Source organism: Oncorhynchus nerka, linkage group LG27, assembly GCF_034236695.1.
Source record: "Oncorhynchus nerka isolate Pitt River linkage group LG27, Oner_Uvic_2.0, whole genome shotgun sequence".
Classification (NCBI taxonomy): Eukaryota; Metazoa; Chordata; class Actinopteri; order Salmoniformes; family Salmonidae; genus Oncorhynchus; species Oncorhynchus nerka.
In genome coordinates this window covers 76,071,870-76,096,234 of record NC_088422.1, presented here as the reverse complement: position 1 = coordinate 76,096,234, position 24,365 = coordinate 76,071,870, and the positions used below count along the sequence as shown (strand labels likewise).

The 24,365-nt window shown below is 46.7% G+C and overlaps 2 protein-coding genes across 16 annotated transcripts in view; both read right to left on the bottom strand.

The window, feature by feature from the left end:
- Positions 1 to 24,365, bottom strand: part of LOC115123604 (pleckstrin homology domain-containing family A member 7-like) — a 159,660-nt gene that overhangs the window by 43,482 nt on the left and 91,813 nt on the right. For 13 of the 15 annotated variants that reach the window (XM_065012004.1, XM_065012008.1, XM_065012013.1 and 10 more), the window contains 5 exons: positions 19,422 to 19,542; positions 16,253 to 16,363; positions 15,369 to 15,441; positions 14,718 to 14,818; positions 988 to 1,163 (listed from right to left, as the gene is read on the bottom strand). In XM_065012004.1, coding sequence (XP_064868076.1) covers positions 988 to 1,163; positions 14,718 to 14,818; positions 15,369 to 15,441; positions 16,253 to 16,363; positions 19,422 to 19,542 — 582 coding nt within the window. Of the gene's footprint in view, positions 1 to 987; positions 1,164 to 1,626; positions 1,734 to 3,620; positions 3,785 to 14,717; positions 14,819 to 15,368; positions 15,442 to 16,252; positions 16,364 to 19,421; positions 19,543 to 24,365 lie in introns of those variants that run through there. The other 2 variants (XM_065012012.1, XM_065012011.1) reach the window with 2 other exon arrangements.
- LOC135565349 (uncharacterized) lies at positions 4,352 to 13,216 on the bottom strand. Its single transcript, XM_065011868.1, has 7 exons — positions 13,173 to 13,216; positions 12,111 to 12,663; positions 11,540 to 11,968; positions 9,714 to 11,450; positions 9,359 to 9,583; positions 8,689 to 9,269; positions 4,352 to 4,487 (listed from the first exon to the last, which is right to left on the bottom strand). The coding sequence occupies exons 1-7, from the start codon at positions 13,214 to 13,216 to the stop codon at positions 4,352 to 4,354; spliced, it is 3,705 nt and encodes a 1,234-aa protein (XP_064867940.1).

Genomic DNA, 24,365 nt, shown 5'->3' with positions numbered 1-24,365 from the left:
GATAATTACAGAGGAGAATATTGGGGATACTACAGAGGAGACTATTGGGGACACTACAGTGGAGACTATTGGGGACACTACAGAGGAGACTATGGGGGACACTACAGAGGAGACTATTTGGAACACTACAGAGGAGACTATTGGGGACACTACAGAGGATACTATTGGGGACACTACAGAGGAGACTATTTGGGACACTACAGAGGAGACTATTGGGGACACTACGGAGGAGACTGTTGGGGACACTACAGAGGAGACTATTGGGGACACTACAGAGGAGAATATTGGGGACACTACAGAGGAGACTATTGGGGACACTACAGAGGAGACTATTGGGGATAACTACAGAGGATACTATTGAGGATATCTACAGAAGAGACTATTTGGGATAACTACAGAGGAGACTATGGGGGATACTACATGGGAGACTATTTGGGATAACTACAGAAGAGACTATTTGGGACACTACAGAGGAGACTATTGGGGATAACTACAGAGGATACTATTGAGGATAACTACAGAGGATACTATTGAGGATAACTACAGAAGAGACTATTTGGGACACTACAGGGGAGACTATTGGGGATACTACATGGGAGACTATTGGGGACACTACAGAGGAGACTATTGGGGATACTACATGGGAGACTATTTGGGACACTACAGAGGAGACTATTGGGGATACTACATGTGAGACTATTGGGGACACTACAGAGGAGACTATTGGGGACACTACAGAGGAGACTATTGGGGATAACTACAAATAGACTATTTGGGACACCACAGAGGAGACTATGGGGATAACTAGAAATAGACTATTTGAGACACTACAGAGGAGACTATTGGGCATAACTAAAGAGGAAGCTATTGGGGATAACTAAAGAGGAAGCGATTGGGGACACTACAGAGGAGACTATTGGGGACACTACAGAGGAGACTATTTGGGACAACTAGGAATGGCCTGCAGGGTGGAAGGGAGGGACTAACCTCTTGATGCCTTGACTCTGCATGAGAGCAGCCTGGTTCATGGCTCGGATCCAACCATTCATGTCCTCCTGGGTGTCGGCACTGAAGAAGTACGTCCTCATCCCACCGTGCTCTGCCTGCGAGCCAATCACAGAGTTCTTATTGTAAATGTAGGAGCGCATTCCTGTGTGGCTCGCCTGTGGAGAGAGAAGAGAAGAGACACATCAGAACCAAAAATAATGATGGGAAAGAGGGGATGGAGGGGTCAATTGGTACGTTCTGCAAATGAAGACTCAGAGAGTAAGTTAGCATATTAGCTCACAATGGGGCTCAAAGCCATCACCAGAACTTACAAAAATAATAACAAAAGCAAGAGGCACCATTGTCTCTACACTAAAGCTGTTCATGCAACACGCCACGTATGAAGAAGCATTGGTAGTCAGTTTTGTCTGTATATTTGAAGTGTTTCACAAGTCCTAATGCACAGCAAATTCCTCATTAATACCCTTGTGCACAAACTAATTTCACACAAACTTACAGTAACTCAACATAGCGTACCCAGTTTGCTTAGCTATAGCATTGTTACGAAGCACAAATCGTCATACAACCCCCCCCCCACACACACACACACACAAAGAGAAACCTCACAATTAGCCTTACCCTGGTCCCTGGCTGCTACAGGCTAGAGTAGATCCGTCTCTACAGTATAGTGTAATGGGCTTGCCCTCCTGTCTGGCACTTACTGTAAATCTGCCCACCCCAACGCTCCACCACAAGGCTAATCTCCCCATCCAGACCTGATAGGGAGCCAACGGTGCCACTGACAACTTACTGTCCAATTACAACACAGATCAGCATTTTCCCAACACAGTTCCACCCCAAACTACTACACTGCCCAGTCCACAACTATGACCTTTATACAGCTCTCTGCTCTCCAAACCACTCTACTGCCTTTCCCATTACAATACACCCTGTATCATCCAGTACTGCCCAGCATGCTAGTCCATGCATAGTCCCAGACCATCATTTTGCCTGTACCTACTACACAACTCTTCAAAGTAGCACATTCCTGTACTATCTGCTACAATATCCTTCCATGTATCCTGATGTATAATAACTGAGTCTGGGTACAGCCTTGCAGTCTCAGAATGAATGCATCCAGAGCCCTATGGGCCCTTGTCAAAAGCAGAACACCATATAGGAATTAGGATGCCATTTGGAATTCACCCTGTCTACCAGGAATCCATCCTCCATTTACAAACAAACAGCAATCCATTGTAAATCACTGAAAACATCTCTTTAGCGTACAACACGTGCATCCACCATCATGTTGTGTTTCTGTTTAGTATTGTACTGTGATCAGCTGTAGTGATCTTACTTGGCTGTGGGTTTTAACAAAGCCTGTTTTGATTGCAGAGTCCTGTATTATCCAGCAGCATAGTGCCAGCGTGATCCCAACTGAATCCCCCAGAGAAAAGTGCTGAATGGACAGGCCAGAACCAGACCCATGACTAGGGTCCACATCCATAATACTGTCTACCACACACATCAGCAATGTGGGGATGTTTCGTGTCGGAACAGCTACTTACTTTCCACAGTTTCTTTCACAAAAAGAGTGTGATTTTAAGGTGAGTATAAATGGAGGAACCTCTGCTATTACCCAGCCCTCTCCCCTCTTTAGCATGGAAGACTAGAAGGCTCTATTTTAAGGCTCCCTTGACATAACATTAGGTGGGTCTGGTCTTAAGCTTTCATTGGGTAATGAACCTGGGTGATTTATCTACAGGCTGATCGTTGACTTTAAGAATGAGTCGAATAAAAACCAATCAACATTTTTTTTCCCCAAAATTTTTATAAATGTTTATTTAACCTTGATTTAACCAGGAAAAGCCCATTGAGTCCCAGAGTCTCTTTTTTCAAGGGAGACCTGGCCAAGAAGGCAGCAACAATCAATACATTACAACATATAACAATATAATACAATTCAACAACATGATCCGGCCTAAAAAAAACATTTACACTCCTCTGGAACAGAGTCTCCCATCACAATGTTTACTTCATTCAGGGGCACTAACATATCTAGATGAGGCATAAATTGTCAACTATTCCATGCCTCTGGTACACAAGACGAGAAGGCATTCTTGCCTAATACTGTAAATGTCCTATACATTAACAAAACAAAACATATTAATAAATTGAGCCGGTTCCATGGCACTAAATGATATGGCCTGGTTGTACAACACAACAGAAACATTGAAATACAGCCTGCTATAACTAGATGTGGCTAGATAGACTGAATGTTTGTTGAATGTGATGGTGATGAGGCCAACAGAAAGAAAGGCAGTGAAACTGGAGAAGAGTGTGGAAAAGGGATGGATGGGAGGAGGATGAGAGGAGGATGGCTCAGCCCAGTGTGAGACCCAGCTATCCCACGGTTCACATGGTGATGACAGTGTCCTGATGACTGATATGGAGGAGGCGGGGCCCAAATACCACTGCTACAGGGTCTAAACCCTCACAACAACCGATGTGTATCAGGCTTTGACTGATGGGTGGTTCCATATGAACTTTATGTCGTCCAACAGATTTGACACACAGTTACATCAAGAACCAAGGTTGGCTTCAATGGCAAACGTTCAGTAAAGTTAGCCAACCTGAATAAGCACTGGCGTTGTCCATCCATCCGTAATTGATGCAAAAAAATCATAATGTAATCTAATTGTGCATTCTTATTGGTTTGGTAAATGAAAAGTAGACTATGAGCAGGGAAGAAGCAGCTAGGTGACGGTCCTCAGAGGGATGAAGGAAAATAAAACACGTATTCATGCAAGAGGGGCCCGCCAGCGTGTTTCAGGATGGCAGACCGGGGGGAGCGGCGCTCGCTACACCAGTCACAACAGGAGGCCATTCAACCAATAGGAACACACGAGAGATAAGCACAGTGAGAAGAGCAAACAGAACAGGAGGGTAAAGGTCATTGACTTGCTCCAGAAAACAGAAGTATCTCTCTGCTGTTCTCGGCTGGCTAGTCATTAACTAAGAGAGAGTGAATTATACAGAACAAAAATATAAATGCAAAATGCAACCTGAAAAACTCAGAGTTACAGTTCATATAAGGGAATCTGTCAATTTAAATAAATTCCTTAGGCCCTAATCTATGGATTTCACATGACTGGGAATACAGATATGCATCTGTTCGTCACAGATACCTTAAACAAAAAGGTAGAGGCATGGATCAGATAACCAGTCAGTATCTGGTGTGACCACCATTTACCTCATGCAGCGCGACACATCTCCTTCGCATAGTGTTGATCAGGCTGTTGATTGTGGCCTGTGGAATGTTGTCCCACTCCTCTTCAATGGCTGTCGAAGTTGGAGCACGCTGTCATACACGTCGATCCAGAGCATCCCAAACAACGTTGGCATCAGCAACAACATTGGCATCAGCAAACCGCTCGCCCACACGACGCCATACACGTGGTCTGCGGTTGTGAGGCCGGTTAGACGTACTGCCAAATTCTCTAAAATGACATTGGAGGCGGCTTATGGTAGAGAAATAAACATAAAATTCTCTGACATTCCTGCAGACAGCATGCAAATTGCACGTTCCTTCATAATTTGAGACATCTGTGGCATTGTGTTGTGTGACAAAACTGCACATTTTAGAGTAGCTTTTATTGTCCCCAGCACAAGGTGTACCTGCGGAATGATCATGCTGTTTAATCAGATTCTTGATATGCCGCACCTGTCAGGTGGATGGATTATCTTCAGAAAGGAGAAATGCTCACTAACAGGATTGTAAACAAATTTGTGCAATACATCTGAGAGAAATAAGCCTTTTGTGCATATGGAACAATTCTGGGATCTTTTATATCAGATCATGAAACGTGGGCCCAACACTTTACATGTTGCATTTATATTTTTGTTCAGTGTAGATTTACATTGATGCTATTGTTAGAACCCGCGGAAGCAGCAAGTGGACTAAAATACAGACCCACACCAGCAAACACAACATTAGAGCAACATACGACAACACAAGAATCTGGAGAGGGCAAATGGCTGAAGAGAACGTAGTTGGCCATAGGCTGCTAGAACCAGGGGTAAGGCTAGGATGGGAAACTCTGGTCTTTAGTGCCTCATGCGTTTTGATAGGTTATTAACTGGTAGTTGTCTGCATTAACTCTAATGACTTCCCAACTGCATTCTCACAAAACATTGAGATACCACAGATCTCTCAAATCACAACAACTGACAGCTTACACAAGACAGTGGACAAACAACAAGACAACAACAGCAGTCTGGAATTAACCTTCATCCAATAGGCAGTTGAAGGAGAGAGAGAGAGAGAGAGAGAGAGAGAGAGAGAGAGAGAGAGAGAGGCAGGGAGAGAGAGAGAGAGAGAGGCAGGGAGAGAGAGGGGAGAGAGAGAGAGAGAGAGGGAGGGAGAGAGAGAGAGAGAGAAAGGCAAGGAGAGAGAGAGGGGCAGGGAGAGAGGAGAGAGAGAGAGAGGAGAGAGAGAGAGAGAGAGAGAGAGGCAGGGAGGGAGAGGGAGAGAGAGAGAGAGAGAGGCAGGGAGAGAGAGAGAGACAGGGAGAGAGAGAGAGAGAGAGAGGCAGGGAGAGAGAGAGAGAGAGAGAGAGAGGCAGGGAGAGAGAGAGAGACAGGGAGAGAGAGAGAGAGAGAGAGAGAGAGGCAGGGAGAGAGAGAGAGAAGAGAGAGGCAGGGAGAGAGAGAGAGAGAGAAAGAGAGGGAGAGAGAGAGAGAGAGAGGCAGGGAGAGAGAGAGAGAGAGAGAGAGAGAGAGAGAGAGAGAGAGAGAGAGAGAGAGAGAGAGAGAGAGAGACGCTAGAAAATAGCTTAGCAATGTATAATTAATTCCCCCCGGCAACAATCGTCATACAAATTCCATTGTATGTAATGTGAGCTGCAGGAGTAATACCCAGGCCTGCACCCCCCCAAAGGACTGCAATTGAACGCTGTCAAACTAGCACATCAAACATTCCCCCTGAATTGTTCTTCATAAAGGGTCCTCTGCTCTCACTGAGAAAGATATGGAGACGGATATTGTAAACACTCTGACCCAGCAGAGAAACCCATTCTTACTGTCTACTCTGTCTGTCACACACACTGACTGAAATGTGAAAAAATAGTCTCTTGCCCCCCACTACCCTCAGGGAGGATCCTTTCCCTGCTGCCAACGGAGGTGAGAAACAATAAAACGAGTGTGGTTGCATGCACACAATAATGTGATTACTGTGGATCATCAGATTAATATAATAGTTTGATTACAGTTTTTTGGGATTGCTTACACACTAAAATTAAAAGTAGTACACTATTAGCAAAACCTTACACTCAAGAAGCAAAACATCAGAACCATATTTGCACAACTATAAGCACATTGTCAACCTCACACTTGTTGCAAAACTCTACACATAGTGATTTACAAAACACTAAACACACTTAACATACTTTACACACAAAAATCTATCATGAAGTCACGTCCTTACAATACCAAAGCACTGACTGTCAAATTACCACACCGTCCAACCAATTGGTTCAACACAGTCATCAGGTGTGCAAACACTCGTTTGCTTAATTGTAGACACACCAATCAGGTGTATAAGCACTATAAAAAGCAGCAGGTGAGTTCATCGGTCTTCAAGCACAATGGAAAGAGTCAGAGAAAGAGTAAGACGAGGAGGAGGAGGAGGAGGACGAGGAGGAGGAGGAGGACGAGGAGGAGGAGGAGAACGAGGAGAACGAGGAGGACGAGGAAGGGGAGGAAGAGGAAGACAAGAAGGTGCTCAAAGAGGACCGAATCTGACAAATGAGATCCGCGCAATACTGATTGACCACGTTGTCAACCACGGCCTGACGCTGAGGGAGGCTGGACTGCGAGTACAGCCAAATCTAAGCCGATATACAGTGGCAAGTGTGATGAGAACATTTAGTCTGGAAAATAGGTATTGTAAAAATATCATCATATCAAAAACATCTGCACGGTTTCAGTAACTGCTTACATTACTGTATTCTATGCACTATCAGCACTTCTGTTACCTTTTCCTGTGAAATTACTGTACTATTGTATACTGTTTTTTTTCTACATAGGATTGAGGGTCAGGGACGACAAGGGGGAAAGCCTCCTATGTTCACAGAACAGCAAGAGAGGGAGATAGTAAACATGGTTTTGGCCAACAATGCTATAACACTCAAGCAGCTCCAAGCTAACATTGTCAATAACCACGCCATTTTCAACGATATCCATCAGGTCTCAACATCAACACTGGCACGCATCCTAAAAAAAAAACATATTCAAATGAAGCAAATTTATCGAGGGCCTTTCGAGCGCAATTCCGAAAGGGTGAAACGACTGCGGCATGATTATGCAGAGGTATGTATTCACTTTAGCAGTGTGATCTTGCAAACTGTCTCATAATCTTTTACTGTACTGTAATATGTATACTAGATCTACAATGAACTACACAATTTTGCCTGACACTGTTTTTCAGAGAGTTTTACGAATGGATGGAGAGGAGATCCAGCATGAGTTCATTTACGTAGATGAGGCTGGGTTCAACCTGACGAGAACACGAAGGAGGGGAAGAAACATCATTGGCCACAGGGCTATAGTCAATGTCCCAGGGCAACGTGGGGGTAATATAACACTCTGTGCAGCCATTACACAGAATGGGGTCCTCCACCACCAGGCCCATATGGCCCCTTACAACACAGCACTCATACTTACATTCTTGGACCAATTGCACAACATAACAGCAGCAAATCAAATCGATCATATGCAATACATTGTTGTCTGGGACAATGTGTCTTTCCACCGCTCTGCTCTGGTTCAGAACTGGTTTCAGCAACATCCACATTTCACCGTCCTATATCTTCCACCATACTCTCCATTCCTCAACCCTATAGAAGAGTTTTTCTCGGCATGGCGGTGGAAGGTATATGATCTCCGTCTCCAGGCTGAGGTACCCCTCATCCAAGCCATGGAGGAGGCCTGTGACCAGATGGAGGTAGCAGCAATGCAAGGATGGATTTGTCATTCAAGACGTTTCTTTCCAAGGTGTCTTGCTAATGACAACATTGCCTGCGATGTTGATGAAATTCTCTGGCCAGATCCAGCTAGACGAAGAGACAATGTCTAGATGTTTTTTTATTTATTTTTTTAACTTACAATACGTAAAGTGACGTTTGGTTACAGTATTATGAATCTCCATGTCAACATTTTGGGCGTGTTGAGAAATAAATGAGTTTCTTCAGTCTGCAACATTGGTCTTGTGTAGTGTTTGGTGAATTTACATTATATTTGTACTTTGTTGATAGTAGCCTACTCTAATCATAGGGAAGTAGAAGTGCTAAAAGTGTTTTAGGTTTATCACAGCAGAGTAACTCGTGCAAACAGAGTATAGTAATGTGAAACGTGTGTGTTTCATATGGTAACAAAGTGTGGTTTTTAAAAAGAAGTGTATAGTTTTTACAAGAGTGTTTAATTTTGCAAAGGATAGAGGGGCTTGGAGGAGTGTGGAGAGGGGCTTGGAGGAGTGTGGAGAGGGGCTTGGAGGAGAGTGGAGAGGGGCTTGGAGGAGAGTGGAGAGGGGCTTGGAGGACTGTGGAGAGAGGCTTGGAGGACTGTGGAGAGGATAGGGGCTTGGAGGACTGTGGAGAGGATAGGGGCTTGGAGGACTGTGGAGAGGATAGGGGCTTGGAGGACTGTGGAGAGGATAGGGGCTTGGAGGACTGTGGAGAGGATAGGGGCTTGGAGGAGTGTGGAGAGGATAGGGGCTTGGAGGACTGTGGAGAGGATAGGGGCTTGAGGACTGTGGAGAGGATAGGGGCTTTGAGGACTGTGGAGAGGATAGGGGCTTGGAGGACTGTAAAGAGGGGCTTGGAGGACTGTGGAGAGGATAGGGGCTTGGAGGAGTGTGGAGAGGATAGGGGCTTGGAGGACTGTGGAGAGGATAGGGGCTTGGAGGACTGTGGATAGGATAGGGGCTTGGAGGACTGTGGAGAGGATAGGGGCTTGGAGGACTGTGGAGAGGATAGGGGCTTGGAGGAGTGTGGAGAGGATAGGGGCTCGGAGGACTGTGGAGAGGATAGGGGCTTGGAGGACTGTGGAGAGTATAGGGGCTTGGAGGAGTGTGGAGAGGATAGGGGCTTGGAGAACTGTGGAGAGGGGCTTGGAGGACTGTGGAGAGGGGCTTGGAGGAGAGTGGAGAGGGGCTTGGAGGAGAGTGGAGAGGGGCTTGGAGGAGAGTGGAGAGCTTGGAGGAGTGTGGAGAGGGGCTTGGAGGACTGTGGAGAGGGGCTTGGATGAGAGTGGAGAGGGGCTTGGAGGACTGTGGAGAGGGGCTTGGAGGAGAGTGGAGAGGGGCTTGGAGGACTGTGGAGAGGGGCTTGGAGGAGTGTGGAGAGGGAGGCTTGGAGGACTGTGGAGAGGGGCTTGGAGGAGTGTGGAGGGGGCTTGGAGAAGTGTGGAGAGGATAGAGGCTTGGAGGAGTGTGGAGGGGGCTTGGAGAAGTGTGGAGAGGATAGAGGCGTGGAGAAGTGTGGAGAGGATAGAGGCGTGGAGGAGTGTGGAGATGGGCTTGGAGGAGTGTGGAGGGAGTCTTGGAGAAGTGTGGAGAGGATAGAGGCGTGGAGGAGTGTGGAGAGGGGCTTGGAGGAGTGTGGAGGGAGGCTTGGAGAAGTGTGGAGAGGATAGAGGCTTGGAGGACTGTAGAGAGGGGCTTGGAGTACTGTGGAGAGGATAGGGGCTTGGAGGAGTGTGGAGAGGATAGGGGCTTGGAGGACTGTGGAGAGGATAGGGGCTTGGAGGACTGTGGAGAGGATAGGGGCTTGGAGAACTGTGGAGAGGGGCTTGGAGGACTGTGGAGAGGGGCTTGGAGGAGAGTGGAGAGGGGCTTGGAGGAGAGTGGAGAGGGGCTTGGAGGAGTGTGGATAGGATAGGGGCTTGGAGGACTGTGGAGAGGATAGGGGCTTGGAGGACTGTGGAGAGGATAGGGGCTTGGAGGACTGTGGATAGGATAGGGGCTTGGAGGACTGTGGAGAGGATAGGGGCTTGGAGGACTGTGGAGAGGATAGGGGCTTGGAGGAGTGTGGAGAGGATAGGGGCTCGGAGGACTGTGGAGAGGATAGGGGCTTGGAGGACTGTGGAGAGGGGGCTTGGAGGAGTGTGGAGAGGATAGGGGCTTGGAGAACTGTGGAGAGGGGCTTGGAGGACTGTGGAGAGGGGCTTGGAGGAGAGTGGAGAGGGGCTTGGAGGAGAGTGGAGAGGGGCTTGGAGGAGAGTGGAGAGGATAGGCATGGAGGAGTGTGGAGAGGTGCTTGGAGGACTGTGGAGAGGGGGGCTTGGATGAGAGTGGAGAGGGGCTTGGAGGACTGTGGAGAGGGGCTTGGAGGAGAGTGGAGAGGGGCTTGGAGGACTGTGGAGAGGGGCTTGGAGGACTGTGGAGAGGATAGAGGCTTGGAGGACTGTGGAGAGGGGCTTGGAGGAGTGTGGAGGGGGCTTGGAGAAGTGTGGAGAGGATAGAGGCGTGGAGGAGTGTGGAGGGGGCTTGGAGAAGTGTGGAGAGGATAGGGGCGTGGAGAAGTGTGGAGAGGATAGAGGCGTGGAGGAGTGTGGAGATGGGCTTGGAGGAGTGTGGAGGGAGTCTTGGAGAAGTGTGGAGAGGATAGGGGCGTGGAGGAGTGTGGAGAGGGGCTTGGAGGAGTGTGGAGGGAGGCTTGGAGAAGTGTGGAGAGGATAGAGGCTTGGAGGACTGTAGAGAGGGGCTTGGAGTACTGTGGAGAGGGGGGCTTGGAGGAGTGTGGAGGATAGGGGCTTGGAGGACTGTGGAGAGGATAGGGGCTTGGAGGACTGTGGAGAGGATAGGGGCTTGGAGGAGTGTGGAGAGGATAGGGGCTGGAGGACTGTGGAGAGGATAGGGGCTTGGAGGACTGTGGAGAGGATAGGGGCTTGGAGGACTGTGGAGAGTATAGGGCTTGGAGGAGTGTGGAGAGGATAGGGGCTTGGAGAACTGTGGAGAGGGGCTTGGAGGACTGTGGAGAGGGGCTTGGAGGAGAGTGGAGAGGGGCTTGGAGGAGAGTGGAGAGGGGCTTGGAGGAGTGTGGAGAGGGGCTTGGAGGACTGTGGAGAGGGGCTTGGAGGAGTGTGGAGAGGATAGAGGCTTGGAGGACTGTGGAGAGGATAGGGGCTTGGAGGACTGTGGAGAGGATAGGGGCTTGGAGGACTGTGGAGAGGATAGGGGCTTGGAGGAGTGTGGAGAGGATAGGGGCTTGGAGGACTGTGGAGAGGATAGGGGCTTGGAGGACTGTGGAGAGATAGGGGCTTGGAGGAGTGTGGAGAGGATAGGGGCTTGGAGAACTGTGGAGAGGGGCTTGGAGGACTGTGGAGAGGGGCTTGGAGGAGAGTGGAGAGGGGCTTGGAGGAGAGTGGAGAGGGGCTTGGAGGAGTGTGGAGAGGGGCTTGGAGGACTGTGGAGAGGGGCTTGGAGGAGAGTGGAGAGGGGCTTGGAGGACTGTGGAGAGGGGCTTGGAGGAGAGTGGAGAGGGGCTTGGAGGACTGTGGAGAGGGGCTTGGAGGAGTGTGGAGAGGATAGAGGCTTGGAGGACTGTGGAGAGGATAGGGGCTTGGAGGACTGTGGAGAGGATAGGGGCTTGGAGGACTGTGGAGAGGATAGGGGCTTGGAGGAGTGTGGAGAGGATAGGGGCTCGGATGACTGTGGAGAGGATAGGGGCTTGGAGGACTGTGGAGAGTATAGGGGCTTGGAGGACTGTGGAGAGGATAGGGGCTTGGAGGACTGTGGAGAGGATAGGGGCTTGGAGGAGTGTGGAGAGGATAGGGGCTCGGAGGACTGTGGAGAGGATAGGGGCTTGGAGGACTGTGGAGAGTATAGGGGCTTGGAGGAGTGTGGAGAGGATAGGGGCTTGGAGAACTGTGGAGAGGGGCTTGGAGGACTGTGGAGAGGGGCTTGGAGGAGAGTGGAGAGGGGCTTGGAGGAGAGTGGAGAGGGGCTTGGAGGAGTGTGGAGAGGGGCTTGGAGGACTGTGGAGAGGGGCTTGGAGGAGAGTGGAGAGGGGCTTGGAGGACTGTGGAGAGGGGCTTGGAGGAGAGTGGAGAGGGGCTTGGAGGACTGTGGAGAGGGGCTTGGAGGAGTGTGGAGAGGATAGAGGCTTGGAGGACTGTGGAGAGGGGCTTGGAGGAGTGTGGAGGGGGGCTTGGAGAAGTGTGGAGAGGATAGAGGCGTGGAGGAGTGTGGAGAGGGGCTTGGAGGAGTGTGGAGGGGGGCTTGGAGAAGTGTGGAGAGGATAGAGGCGTGGAGAAGTGTGGAGAGGATAGAGGCGTGGAGGAGTGTGGAGAGGGGCTTGGAGGAGTGTGGAGGGAGTCTTGGAGAAGTGTGGAGAGGATAGAGGCGTGGAGGAGTGTGGAGAGGGGCTTGGAGGAGTGTGGAGGGAGGCTTGGAGAAGTGTGGAGGGAGGCTTGGAGAAGTGTGGAGGGAGGCTTGGAGAAGTGTGGAGAGGATAGAGGCGTGGAGGAGTGTGGAGAGGGGCTTGGAGGAGTGTGGAGGGAGGCTTGGAGGAGTGTGGAGAGGGGCTTGGAGGAGTGTGGATGGAGGCTTGGAGAAGTGTGGAGAGGATAGAGGCGTGGAGGAGTGTGGAGAGGGGCTTGGAGGAGTGTGGAGGGAGGCTTGGAGGAGCGTGGAGAGGATAGAGGCTTGGGGAGTGTGGAGAGGGGCTTGGAGGAGTGTGGAGAGGGGCTTGGAGGAGTATGGAGGGGGGCTTGGAGTAGTGAGGAGGGGGGCTTGGAGGAGTGAGGAGGAGGGTTTGGAGAAGTGGTCAGAGGAGAGGTGCTTGCAGGAGTGTGGTGGGGGTTCCTAAAGCTCTACTGGTGATGACAGGGGCCTGCTGACTGACGAACAGGACAGGACAGGGGCCAGAGAGCAGAGCAGCACAGTAACACCACTACCAAACAGACCTTTAAAGGGACAGATACTGTACCTCAGACCAGGATACCTACAGGGGCTGATACTCCCTGAATAACTCCACATTATTGAGACCTACAGGCCTCAAGTGTTTGGTGCATGAGTGTTATGAAATAGCAGATGGCAGGTACAGGTAAGTATGAAGTCACATTGCCCACTTAGTGTTCTTGTTAATTAAATGGGTTTGCATGAAGGGCCCACACTGAAAACTCACAGGTCAAAGCGACATAGCACGCCAGGCAGGGCCAAAGCAGACATTAGGAAGAGCCGGTCTTGGTCCAGATTGTATAGGTTTTATGATGAATCTCTGTGCTTTTAAAGAAAGGATCCAGACTGATGTGGTAAGAATGGAGTGTTATAACAGCCCACCAGTCTGACACTACTCAGAGGGAGCACTGCCCACTTTGTCTGGCTTGCCCACACAGGCCCCTGGCTGTGTGACTGTCTAAGTCTGTAACCAAGGTGAAGCAACTTTATCTATTGGCTGTTAGTTAGCATTTCCTTCACAGTTGAAAAACTCCTTCACACAGTTGAAGTCGGGAGTTTACATACACTTAGGATGGAGTCATTAAAATTAGTTTTTCAACCACTCCACAAATTTCTTGTTAACAAACTATAGTTTTGGCAAGTCGTTTAGGACATCTACTTTGTGCAAGACACAAGTCATTTATCCAACAATTGTTTACAGACAGATTATTTCACTTATAATTGACTGAATCACAATTTCAGTGGGTCAGAAGTTTACAAACACTAAGTTGACTGTGCCTTTAAACAGCTTGGAAAATTCCAGAAAATTATGTCATGTCTTTAGAAGATTCTGATATGCTAATTGACATCATTTGAGTCAATTGAAGGTTTACCTGTGGATGTATTTCAAGGCCTACCTTCAAACTCAGTGCCTTTTTGCTTGATATCCTCTGGTATATCAGAGGAAATGTCCTCTGGTCTGATAAAACAAAAAATAACTGTTTAGCCAAACTCAGTGCCTCTTTGCTTGACATCATGGAGAAATCAAAAGAAATCAGCCAAGAGCTCAAAAAAAAAGTTGTAGACCTCCAAAAGTCTGGTTCATCCTTGGGAGCAATTTCCAAACACCTGAAGGTACCACATTCATCTGTACAAACAATAGTATGCAAGTATAAACACAATGGGACCAAGTTGTGGCAAAATGGCTTAAGGACAACAAAGTCAAGGTATTGGAGTGGCCATCAAAGCCCTGACCTCAATCCTATAGAAAATGTGTGGGCAGAACTGAAAAAGCGTGAGCGAGCAATGAGGCCTACAAACCTGACTCAGTTACACCATCTCTGTCAGGAGGAATGGGCCAAAATACACCCAACTTATTGTGGGAAGCTTGTGAAAGGCTACCCAAAACGTTTGACCCAAGTTAAACAATTTAAAGGCAATGCTACCAAATAATAATTGAGTGTATGTAAACTTCTGACCCACTGGGAATGTGATGAAAGAAATAAAAGCTGAAATAAATCATTCTCCCTACTATTATTCTGACATTTCACATTCTTAAAATAAAGTTGTGATCCTAACTGACCTAAAACAGGGAATTTTTACGATTAAATGTCAGGAATTGCGAAAAACTGAGTTTAAATATATTTGGCTAAGGCATATGTAAACTTCTGACTTCAACTGTATATCCAGTCTGTTTCTCACTTCATGCAGCTTGGTTGAACTGTGAGGTAGCTGGTAACAGTATGTTCCACTCGGTGACGAGCTAGTTCCCACCCTTGCCCTCTAGTCTTACCTTGAAGGCATACTTGCGGCTGATGTGGTCATCAGGCTCCACAGGGGCGATGACATAACTGGGCAGGGGGATGCTCCCCAAAACCGTCTCCTCTCTGCTGTCTAGAGGGACACACACAGACACACACACACACAAGCAGGTGATCATTATCACACAATACACAACAACCCACCACACACACCTCACCGCTGGCCCACTGCCTTGACAACTACTGATTCTACCCGTTTATAAATAGCATGACATAACTGCTTCATCAATGCACCATTATGTTCCTGCATGGTGATTCGTGACTGTAGGAAATGTAATTGGAGAGACATAATTCAAGGATGTTCAAGGAGCCGCTGTGCTGTGGTGGCAGGCAGCAGGACTGGAGGCTTATCTCTAGCTCAGTGTGATGAATGGCGGAGAGGTGAAAGAAAGAGGGAAATAGAGATAGAAAGAGACAGAAGAGGAGAGAGAATAGCCTGTGGCAGAACAGAACCTTGTCTAATTGCAGTCATGTCTCTGTGATTGAAAGGTTTAGCTCCACTAAGAGGCAGACGACTTGGAATTAAGAGGACTGGCTCGGATTTCATAACCAAATCAATTCACCCTGCGACTATTTTAATTAGTCTCAATTAAACCCTGGCCCGGCGTGCCTGTGTGACTCACCTTTGTAATAAAACAAGCAGTAGTCAGACAACACAAACCACTTCCTCTTCCACAGTCTCATTCCAGAGCTGTCCTGGAGGAGGAAACACAACAAGGAATGTAAGATCACCTTCTAATGCACATTCTAATTAAAAACCATAGCTGGGGAATATACGCTAAAGGACCCATTTACAGGGAGAGGGAAAGCACAAGAAAATTCATACATTTCATTAGTACAGGCAGTAATTGTGTTCCCCCTGAACAGAACAGGGTTCATGTCCTGCCGTGATAGGAGCTCCAGTAGGTCTAACTAACTCCTTATGAGTCGATGACGTGTTACCAAGTCAGGGTCTTAAATCTCACCCCCTCTGGCCTGCCTCAGGGATGTTACACCTCCGTGCCAGCCGCGCCAGGGGGCATCAGTCAACAGGAGACAATCACAATGGGTGTCGTCCTCTTATACCTCACCCCTAAAGAGACATCTCTCTCATGCTCCCTCTGTCCTCTAGGTAAATGGAGATCCATAGAAGGGGTTCATAATGAGAAATGATGACTGTCGTTCCCTGTTTACTCAGCCAGAGTCCACCAGGTCACAGTCATTAATACTGTAGTACATTCTCATAGACAAGGACTCTCATCATTACTTAGCCTGAATTATGCATTAAGTGGAAGGCCACTGTAAATGACATGACATAATATGACAGAGATGTAATATCGACGTGAGATGTATGTGTGCTCCCGTTAGGTATACCATTGAGGTATACTCTTAGCCATAACTATGGAGATTCCTCTGAACCATCCAGTAGCTATAGTGATTGAGTTGTACTCTTAGCCATAATTATGGAGATTCCTCTGAACCATACAGTAGCTACAGTGACTGAGGTGGGGTGATGTGGAGGGCTCACCTGTTTGTAGAGCCATCCCCTGACCACCACAGGGATATTGGGGTTCCTCTTGATGGCTTGGTCCCTCTTGCCGAAGCTGTGTACCTTGCCACTACTCCTAGAGCCCTGCGGCTGGAAAAACAAACACGTTGGTTATGAACGGGGTTTCCTTTATATACTGGTTTACAAACAACATCTGCTATTAGCTGCCCAGGGAGGTCAGTGGTAAGGAGCTGTGTGAAAGAAATGTGGTATTACAGACACAACCAGTAGGAACAGGAGCTGGATAAACAGGAGCATGTATCAAGACAATATGACCATTCAGCCCCATGTTTATAGAGATCATTAGGTGTTACTGTATGACCATTCAGTCCCATGTTTATAGAGATCATTAGGTGTTACTGTATGACCATTCAGTCCCATGTTTATAGAGATCATTAGGTGTTACTGTATGACCATTCAGTCCCATGTTTATAGAGATCATTAGGTGTTACTGTATGACCATTCAGCCCCTTTTTATAGAGATCCTTAGGTGTTACTGTATGACCATTCAGTCCCATGTTTATAGAGATCATTAGGTGTTACTGTATGACCATTCAGTCCCATGTTTATAGAGATCATTAGGTGTTACTGTATGACCATTCAGTCCCATGTTTATAGAGATCATTAGGTGTTACTGTATGGCCATTCAGTCCCATGTTTATAGAGATCATTAGGTGTTACTGTATGACCATTGAGTCCCATGTTTATAGAGATCATTAGGTGTTACTGTATGACCATTGAGTCCCATGTTTATAGAGATCATTAGGTGTTACTATATGACCATTCAGTCCCATGTTTATAGAGATCATTAGGTGTTACTGTATGACCATTCAGTCCCATGTTTATAGAGATCATTAGGTGTTACTGTATGACCATTCAGTCCCATGTTTATAGAGATCATTAGGTGTTACTGTATGACCATTCAGTCCCATGTTTATAGAGATCATTAGGTGTTACTGTATGACCATTCAGTCCCATGTTTATAGAGATCATTAGGTGTTACTATATGACCATTCAGTCCCATGTTTATAGAGATCATTAGGTGTTATTGTATGACCATTCAGCCCCATGTTTATAGAGATCATTAGGTGTTACTGTATGACCATTGAGTCCCATGTTTATAGAGATCATTAGGTGTTACTGTATGACCATTGAGTCCCATGTTTATAGAGATCATTAGGTGTTACTGTATGACCATTCAGTCCCATGTTTATAGAGATCATTAGGTGTTACTGTATGACCATTGAGTCCCATGTTTATAGAGATCATTAGGTGTTACTGTATGTTTGATGATTAGATTAAGAACAACATTTCGATTTTGAGACTGGGGCCCACAAATGTTTGAAGTTAGTTATTTTAGTTATTAACATTCTCCTTCGTGTTTCTTTCTCTTTTTCTCATTTGATTTAGCTTTAACCTTCTAATTTCAGCAGCTCATTTGACAAGCAAGAACACTTCACCCAAATGGGAATACAGTATTATTGTCATACATTAAGATTTGATGAGGCACAGTAGCATTCTTTCAAGGCCCACTGGTTTTCTCCCTCCTCTGAATCTCACAGATGATTTCAGATGAATGTTCAACTGAGCCAAATCCGATTGCACCCTAGCAACAGTTGAGTTAGGTTTCCAGTGCAGGGGATCATTATATGCCATTTCCTCCTCCACAGCTGGCAAAAACATGCACTAATTACTGAAACTACTGCACGGCCAGCCAAGCATGCAGAGCATTAGGAAATATACACAGTGTTTGTCAGGAGAACCGTCAAGAGAACAGCCTTATTTAAGTTTAGCAGATATTAGAAATCATTGTGTAGTCACATATTCCCTGTACTGTGATTGGAAACTCAACGTTCCCCTTATTGTATACATAGATAGTGAATTTTAAAGCAAATCTATACTCTACTTACCATTGAGAATGAGCAAGTGGTCATCGATAATGCCCTGTCTGCCACTCTGCTTGAAATGACTGGCACCTCTGATAGCAGACAACACGTTGACATGAGGTCTGATGAGGTGCTGCTTCTAACACAGGTACAACAATCTTAGGAGAGCTACTTTCACAACCGTAGAGGCACTGTTCTATAGGAATACTTACAGGCCTACTGCAGTGCTTAGAGTCCCAGTCAAGTCAGTGCATGTGTTTGGGTGCTGTGTGTAGCTGAAGTGTGTTGTGTTACTATGATTGTGTTGATAGGTTGACTGGGGATTGATTGGTTTCAGACAGCTCATATGATGCTGACACAATGCTGTCTCTCACTCACAGGCCTGAAGCATTACTGAGACAGCCAGGAGGTCATTTTACAGCTAGCCAGGCAGGCAGGCAGGCGTGTGCTGCCTCAACACTCACTAACGTCAACACCCGTCAGTCAGACTGGAGAGGCGATAGTGAGTTGCCAGGTAGCCCTGTCATGCCACCCAGCATGGCCACCCCTCTCAGCCTGGGAGAGCTGGGCCACGGCGAAAGAAGGGAGAGGAGGCTGGCAGGCTTTTTCTGGAAGCTGGAGACAGTCAGATGTATGTGGCCTGGGAAGGGTCAAGGAAGAGCCACTAAATCACTTTACAGATGGGCAGCTGGGTGTCATGTGAGTAGTGAACTGCCAATGTCCTGAAGATAGACCACAGCCATGTCAGTGGCAGAGCAGAGGAGACCACAGGGTCTGGAAGACAGCCTCACTGCCCTCATCTGCCCTCTGTGGAAGTATGATCCTTATAAGAAGGGGACATGGGCATTCTATGGAGTGTCACTTCCCCACCTCTGCCTTCAAAACATCCAATAGCAGCCGTTTCATCTTCTAATACTGTTCCTTTACTAAACCATTTGAGTAAAGCATTTTATATGCACATAGTGAATCCATGGCCAACCACTGTGGAGGTTTAATTGAGTTTCACTGGGCTTGAAGAAAATCACTAACCTATTACAGTCTACAGCCATTAATCAAAATGAGAGTGTTCTGGAGGAGATTATACCAATTCTCCAGCATGAGCATTAACAGTCTCCCAGTACCCTTAAAAACAATATAAATTCAAACACTTTACACTGCAATCACTGGACCTAATTGCTGCAACACTGTTGTGGGATAGACCCAAACAAATGAAACACACTGAGAAGACAACACATGCTCATAAAAGAGCGGCGTTTTCTCACCTTTGACCCTGAGGTGACATCCACTGTTGATGAGGTCACAGCCTTGGAAGTCTGGCTGACCATGCTGGGGGGCCTCTGACTGGCCGGTGGCGGTGGCTTGGACATGCCCCGGGACTCTGTCCTGCAGGGGAGGCAGCACAGAAGGAAATCAATGACATAGACATGAGTGGTCATGCTAGTATCTCACCACCACCACCACCATTCCTCTGTAGTGGATCTGCATTAAAGGGAGCTAGGGTTAACTTAAGGGATGGGTTCTCAGAGAGGAAACGACAACTTCCTGCCACACGACCTGTCACAGCCAATGCAATTACAGCTATGTTAACAGGCAGGACTTTTTTTGTAGCAGCCACTCAAGTAACATTTTGTCTGACACTGTCCCTGGGGCTGGCATGTCTCGTTTCATAAGAGGACATGTTATATGACAAATAACTTTTACACCTCCACATAACCTCCAACACAAAGACCCAGAGCAGAGATACCAGAGCTACCGCAGATGAGCTTTCCCATGATCAAATATCTCTTGCTCACACACACACACACACACACACACACACACACACACACACACACACACACACACACAGTGTGTTGACCTCCAGACAAAAACTTCATCATATTTACATCCATTAGATAACTCACTCACTCAGCAGAGACCACCCATGCTTTCCAAATTACGCCTCACGTTTCCTCATGACATCATCACATTGTTACAGTCAGGAACTGTTTTTGTAAGAAATACAATCCATTCCAGTTCACTGGCATAACATGAAAATCAACCAGCTTCTCTTATCTACAGATGTAGTATCTTAATTTTATCACTCTTTTGTTGCTGATAATTATCCTTCCAAGCAGGAAATGCAAACGTATAGTGTATTCAAGGTTTAAACAGGCTTCTAAAGTTAGTAATTTCCACTTTAGAATGTCAGACTTGATTTGCCCTAACCAAAAATGTATCAACCCCTACAAAAAATGTCCATGAATTATAATCCACATAATAATTAACATTTCCTGTTGCTGCAGGATTATTTTCCTGCTGTAGCAAACTGGCTCAAATTAAGATCCTACATCTGTAACCAGGCTCTCCAAATATCTGGCCTCAAGTACAGCTACTCATAGTACATTCCATTACAGTTTAAGGGCACCTAGGTGGTTGCTCCCTTAGGATAAAGCAGGAATCTGCTTTGCCCTGGAATGCCCAGGAATGACCCAGGTCACACTGTTACACAGATTGTAGTGAGCGTAATGGGCAAACCGCCTGGAAACTTCAGCAGGAAGAGGGATTACGGGAAATCTATGTTCCAAGAAGGCCATAAGGGCTTTCTCTTTGTAATAAGGTTCATTAGAACAGAGGAAAGTTAGCAATTAACGTGTCCTTCTATAATTAATAAACGTCCCCTTCGATAAAAACATAGTATTCCCGAGGGGCTGCGTAAACAAATAATGACATTAATTACAAATGAAGTACTGAGGCGTAACACAGCTCCTCCCATCTCCTGATGTCAGATTCAGACAAGTTACTGTATAGGTTCACTGCTCCTGAAGTCAATATAACCCAATTACCAGCTGCAGAATCTCCAGAGCCTTGTTCAATAGTACTTTAATAATCAATGAACTGACAAAATGCTCTCTGACATTGGGGGCTGATGAGTGATCAAGTCAAGAACAAATGGGTCTGCTTGTGTTTACAAGTGGTTGTGAGAGTGTACCATTCATCACAGAGGTAGCTATGCTTAATCACAGAGGTGGCTATGCCTAATCAGAGTGTATCATTCATCACAGAGGTAGCTATGCTTAATCACAGAGGTGGCTATGCCTAATCAGAGTGTATCATTCATCACAGAGGTAGCTATGCCTAATCAGAGTGTATCATTCATCACAGAGGTAGCTATGCCTAATCAGAGTGTACCATTCATCACAGAGGTAGCTATGCCTAATCAGAGTGTACCATTCATCACAGAAGTAGCTATGCCTAATCAGAGTGTATCATTCATCACAGAGGTAGCTATGCCTAATCAGAGTGTACCATTCATCACAGAGGTAGCTATGCTTAATCACAGAGGTGGCTATGCCTAATCAGAGTGTATCATTCATCACAGAGGTAGCTATGCCTAATCAGAGTGTACCATTCATCACAGAGGTAGCTATGCCTAATCAGAGTGTATCATTCATCACAGAAGTAGCTATGCCTAATCAGAGTGTATCATTCATCACAGAGGTAGCTATGCCTAATCAGAGTGTACCATTCATCACAGAGGTAGCTATGCCTAATCAGAGTGTATCATTCATCACAGAGGTAGCTATGCCTAATCAGAGTGTATCATTCATCACAGAGGTAGCTATGCCTAATCAGAGTGTATCATTCATCACAGAGGTAGCTATGCCTAATCAGAGTGTATCATTCATCACAGAGGTAGCTATGCCTAATCAGAGTGTATCATTCATCACAGAGGTAGCTATGCCTAATCAGAGTGTATCATTCATCACAGAGGTAGCTATGCCTAATCAGAGTGTATCATTCATCACAGAGGTAGCTATGCCTAATCAGAGTGTATCATTCATCACAGAGGTAGCTATGCCTAATCAGAGTGTATCATTCATCACAGAGGTAGCTATGCTTAATCACAGAGGTGGTTATGCCTAATCAGAGTGTATCATTCATCACAGAGGTAGCTATGCCTAATCAGAGTGTATCATTCATCACAGAGGTAGCTATGCCTAATCAGAGTGTATCATTCATCACAGAGGTAGCTATGCCTAATCAGAGTGTACCATTCATCACAGAGGTAGCTATGCCTAATCAGAGTGTATCATTCATCACAGAGGTAGCTATGCCTAATCAGAGTGTATCATTCATCACAGAGGTGGCTATGCCTAATCAGAGTGTATCATTCATCACAGAGGTGGCTATGCCTAATCAGAGTGTATCATTCATCACAGAGGTGGCTATGCCTAATCAGAGTGTATCATTCATCACAGAGGTGGCTATGCCTAATCAGAGTGTATCATTCATCACAGAGGTAGCTATGCCTAATCAGAGTGTATCATTCATCACAGAGGTAGCTATGGGTTCATGAGCAATAAGTCTGTGTGAGGATGGTACAATGTCTGCAGCCCGTTGAGACAGACATGTTAGTAGCTCCACTAGGAGGCCCTTCTTTACGTAGGTTTAAGGATAAAACGGTGTATTACATCTCTATCAGGCACTTTTCATTTGTTAGGTTATTTGTGGTTATTTCCTATTCATAGCAGATAGTGTAAAGAGGATGCTGAGTTCAGGACAAGAGGTGGCTGTGGGATCAGAGTTGCTTAGGGCTGAAATCGAAGATGTCTTACTGACAGACCAGCCTGTCTGTTAATTACACTATGCAGAGGATATGCCTGAAACTCAAACCCTCAAACTGACATGCACAGGGCTAGGAATGAACTTTGACATTTTCAAATGACATATATTACCTATGAGTAATTGACTGAGTCATTTCAGTACTAGCTAAGGGCACAGTTTTACTGAAATGATCCTCACCATAGTTTTTCTAGAATAGTGACAGTCATAGAATGATGTTAGGAGAGTGTCAGTAGCAGACTTTAAAGCCTTAGGGAGCAAGCTGAGGTCTGTCTGCGCTGCTCAACCTTTTAAAAAACCTCTCCATTGACCATGTGTCCCTGCCATGTCATTGGTGTGTTTGTGTGTGTAGCTTCACTCAGAGGTTCACTCCTCTGTGACACTCAGACAGCCATGACGCCTACACGGATGCTGGGCATCACTCAAAGAACTCACTGCAATCTGGAAATGAAGGCAGGGGCTGGGATGTTTAGAGAAAGCCAGTGGCTGTAGGTTCACTTCAAAGCAAGTACTCAAGAAGATTGAACTAAACTGAATACGCCTAATGTCCTCATTGTTATATTGTACAGTTATGAGATTTCTGAAAAGTACCTCCTCTGGCATAATAGAGTGCTCTTCTTCAGTGTGTGCTCTTCCTCAGTGTGTGCTCTTCCTCAGTGTAAGTGTGTGCTCTTCCTCAGTGTAAGTGTGTGCTCTTCCTCAGTGTAAGCGTGTGCTCTTCCTCAGTGTGTGCTCTTCCTCAGTGTGTGCTCTTCCTCAGTGTAAGCGTGTGCTCTTCCTCAGTGTAAGCGTGTGCTCTTCCTCAGTGTAAGCGTGTGCTCTTCCTCAGTGTAAGCGTGTGCTCTTCCTCAGTGTAAGCGTGTGCTCTTCCTCAGTGTAAGCGTGTGCTCTTCCTCAGTGTAAATGTGTGCTCTTCCTCAGTGTAAGTGTGTGCTCTTCCTCAGTGTAAGCGTGTGCTCTTCCTCAGTGTAAATGTGTGCTCTTCCTCAGTGTAAGTGTGTGCTCTTCCTCTTCCTCAGTGGGTGCTCTTCCTCAGTGTGTGCTCTTCCTCAGTGTAAGTGTGTGCTCTTCCTCTTCCTCAGTGTGTGCTCTTCCTCAGTGTAAGTGTGTGCCCTTCCTCAGTGTGTGCTCTTCCTCAGTGTAAGTGTGTGCTCTTCCTCTTCCTCGGTGTGTGCTCTTCCTTAGTGTAAGTGTGTGCTCTTCCTCTTCCTCGATGTGTGCCCTTCCTCAGTGTTTGCTCTTCCTCGGTGTAAGCGTGTGCTCTTCCTCAGTGTAAGTGTGTGCTCTTCCTCTTCCTCGGTGTGTACTCTTCCTCAGTGTAAGTGTGTGCTCTTCCTCTTCCTCCGTGTGTGCTTTTCCTCAGTGTGTGCTCTTCCTCAGTGTAAGCGTGTGCCCTTCCTCTTCCTCAGTGTGTGCTCTTCCTCAGTGTAAGCGTGTGCCCTTCCTCTTCCTCCGTGTGTGCTCTTCCTCAGTGTAAGCGTGTGCCCTTCCTCTTCCTCAGTGTGTGCTCTTCCTCAGTGTAAGCGTGTGCCCTTCCTCTTCCTCCGTGTGTGCTCTTCCTCAGTGTAAGTGTGTGCTCTTCCTCTTCCTCAGTGTGTGCT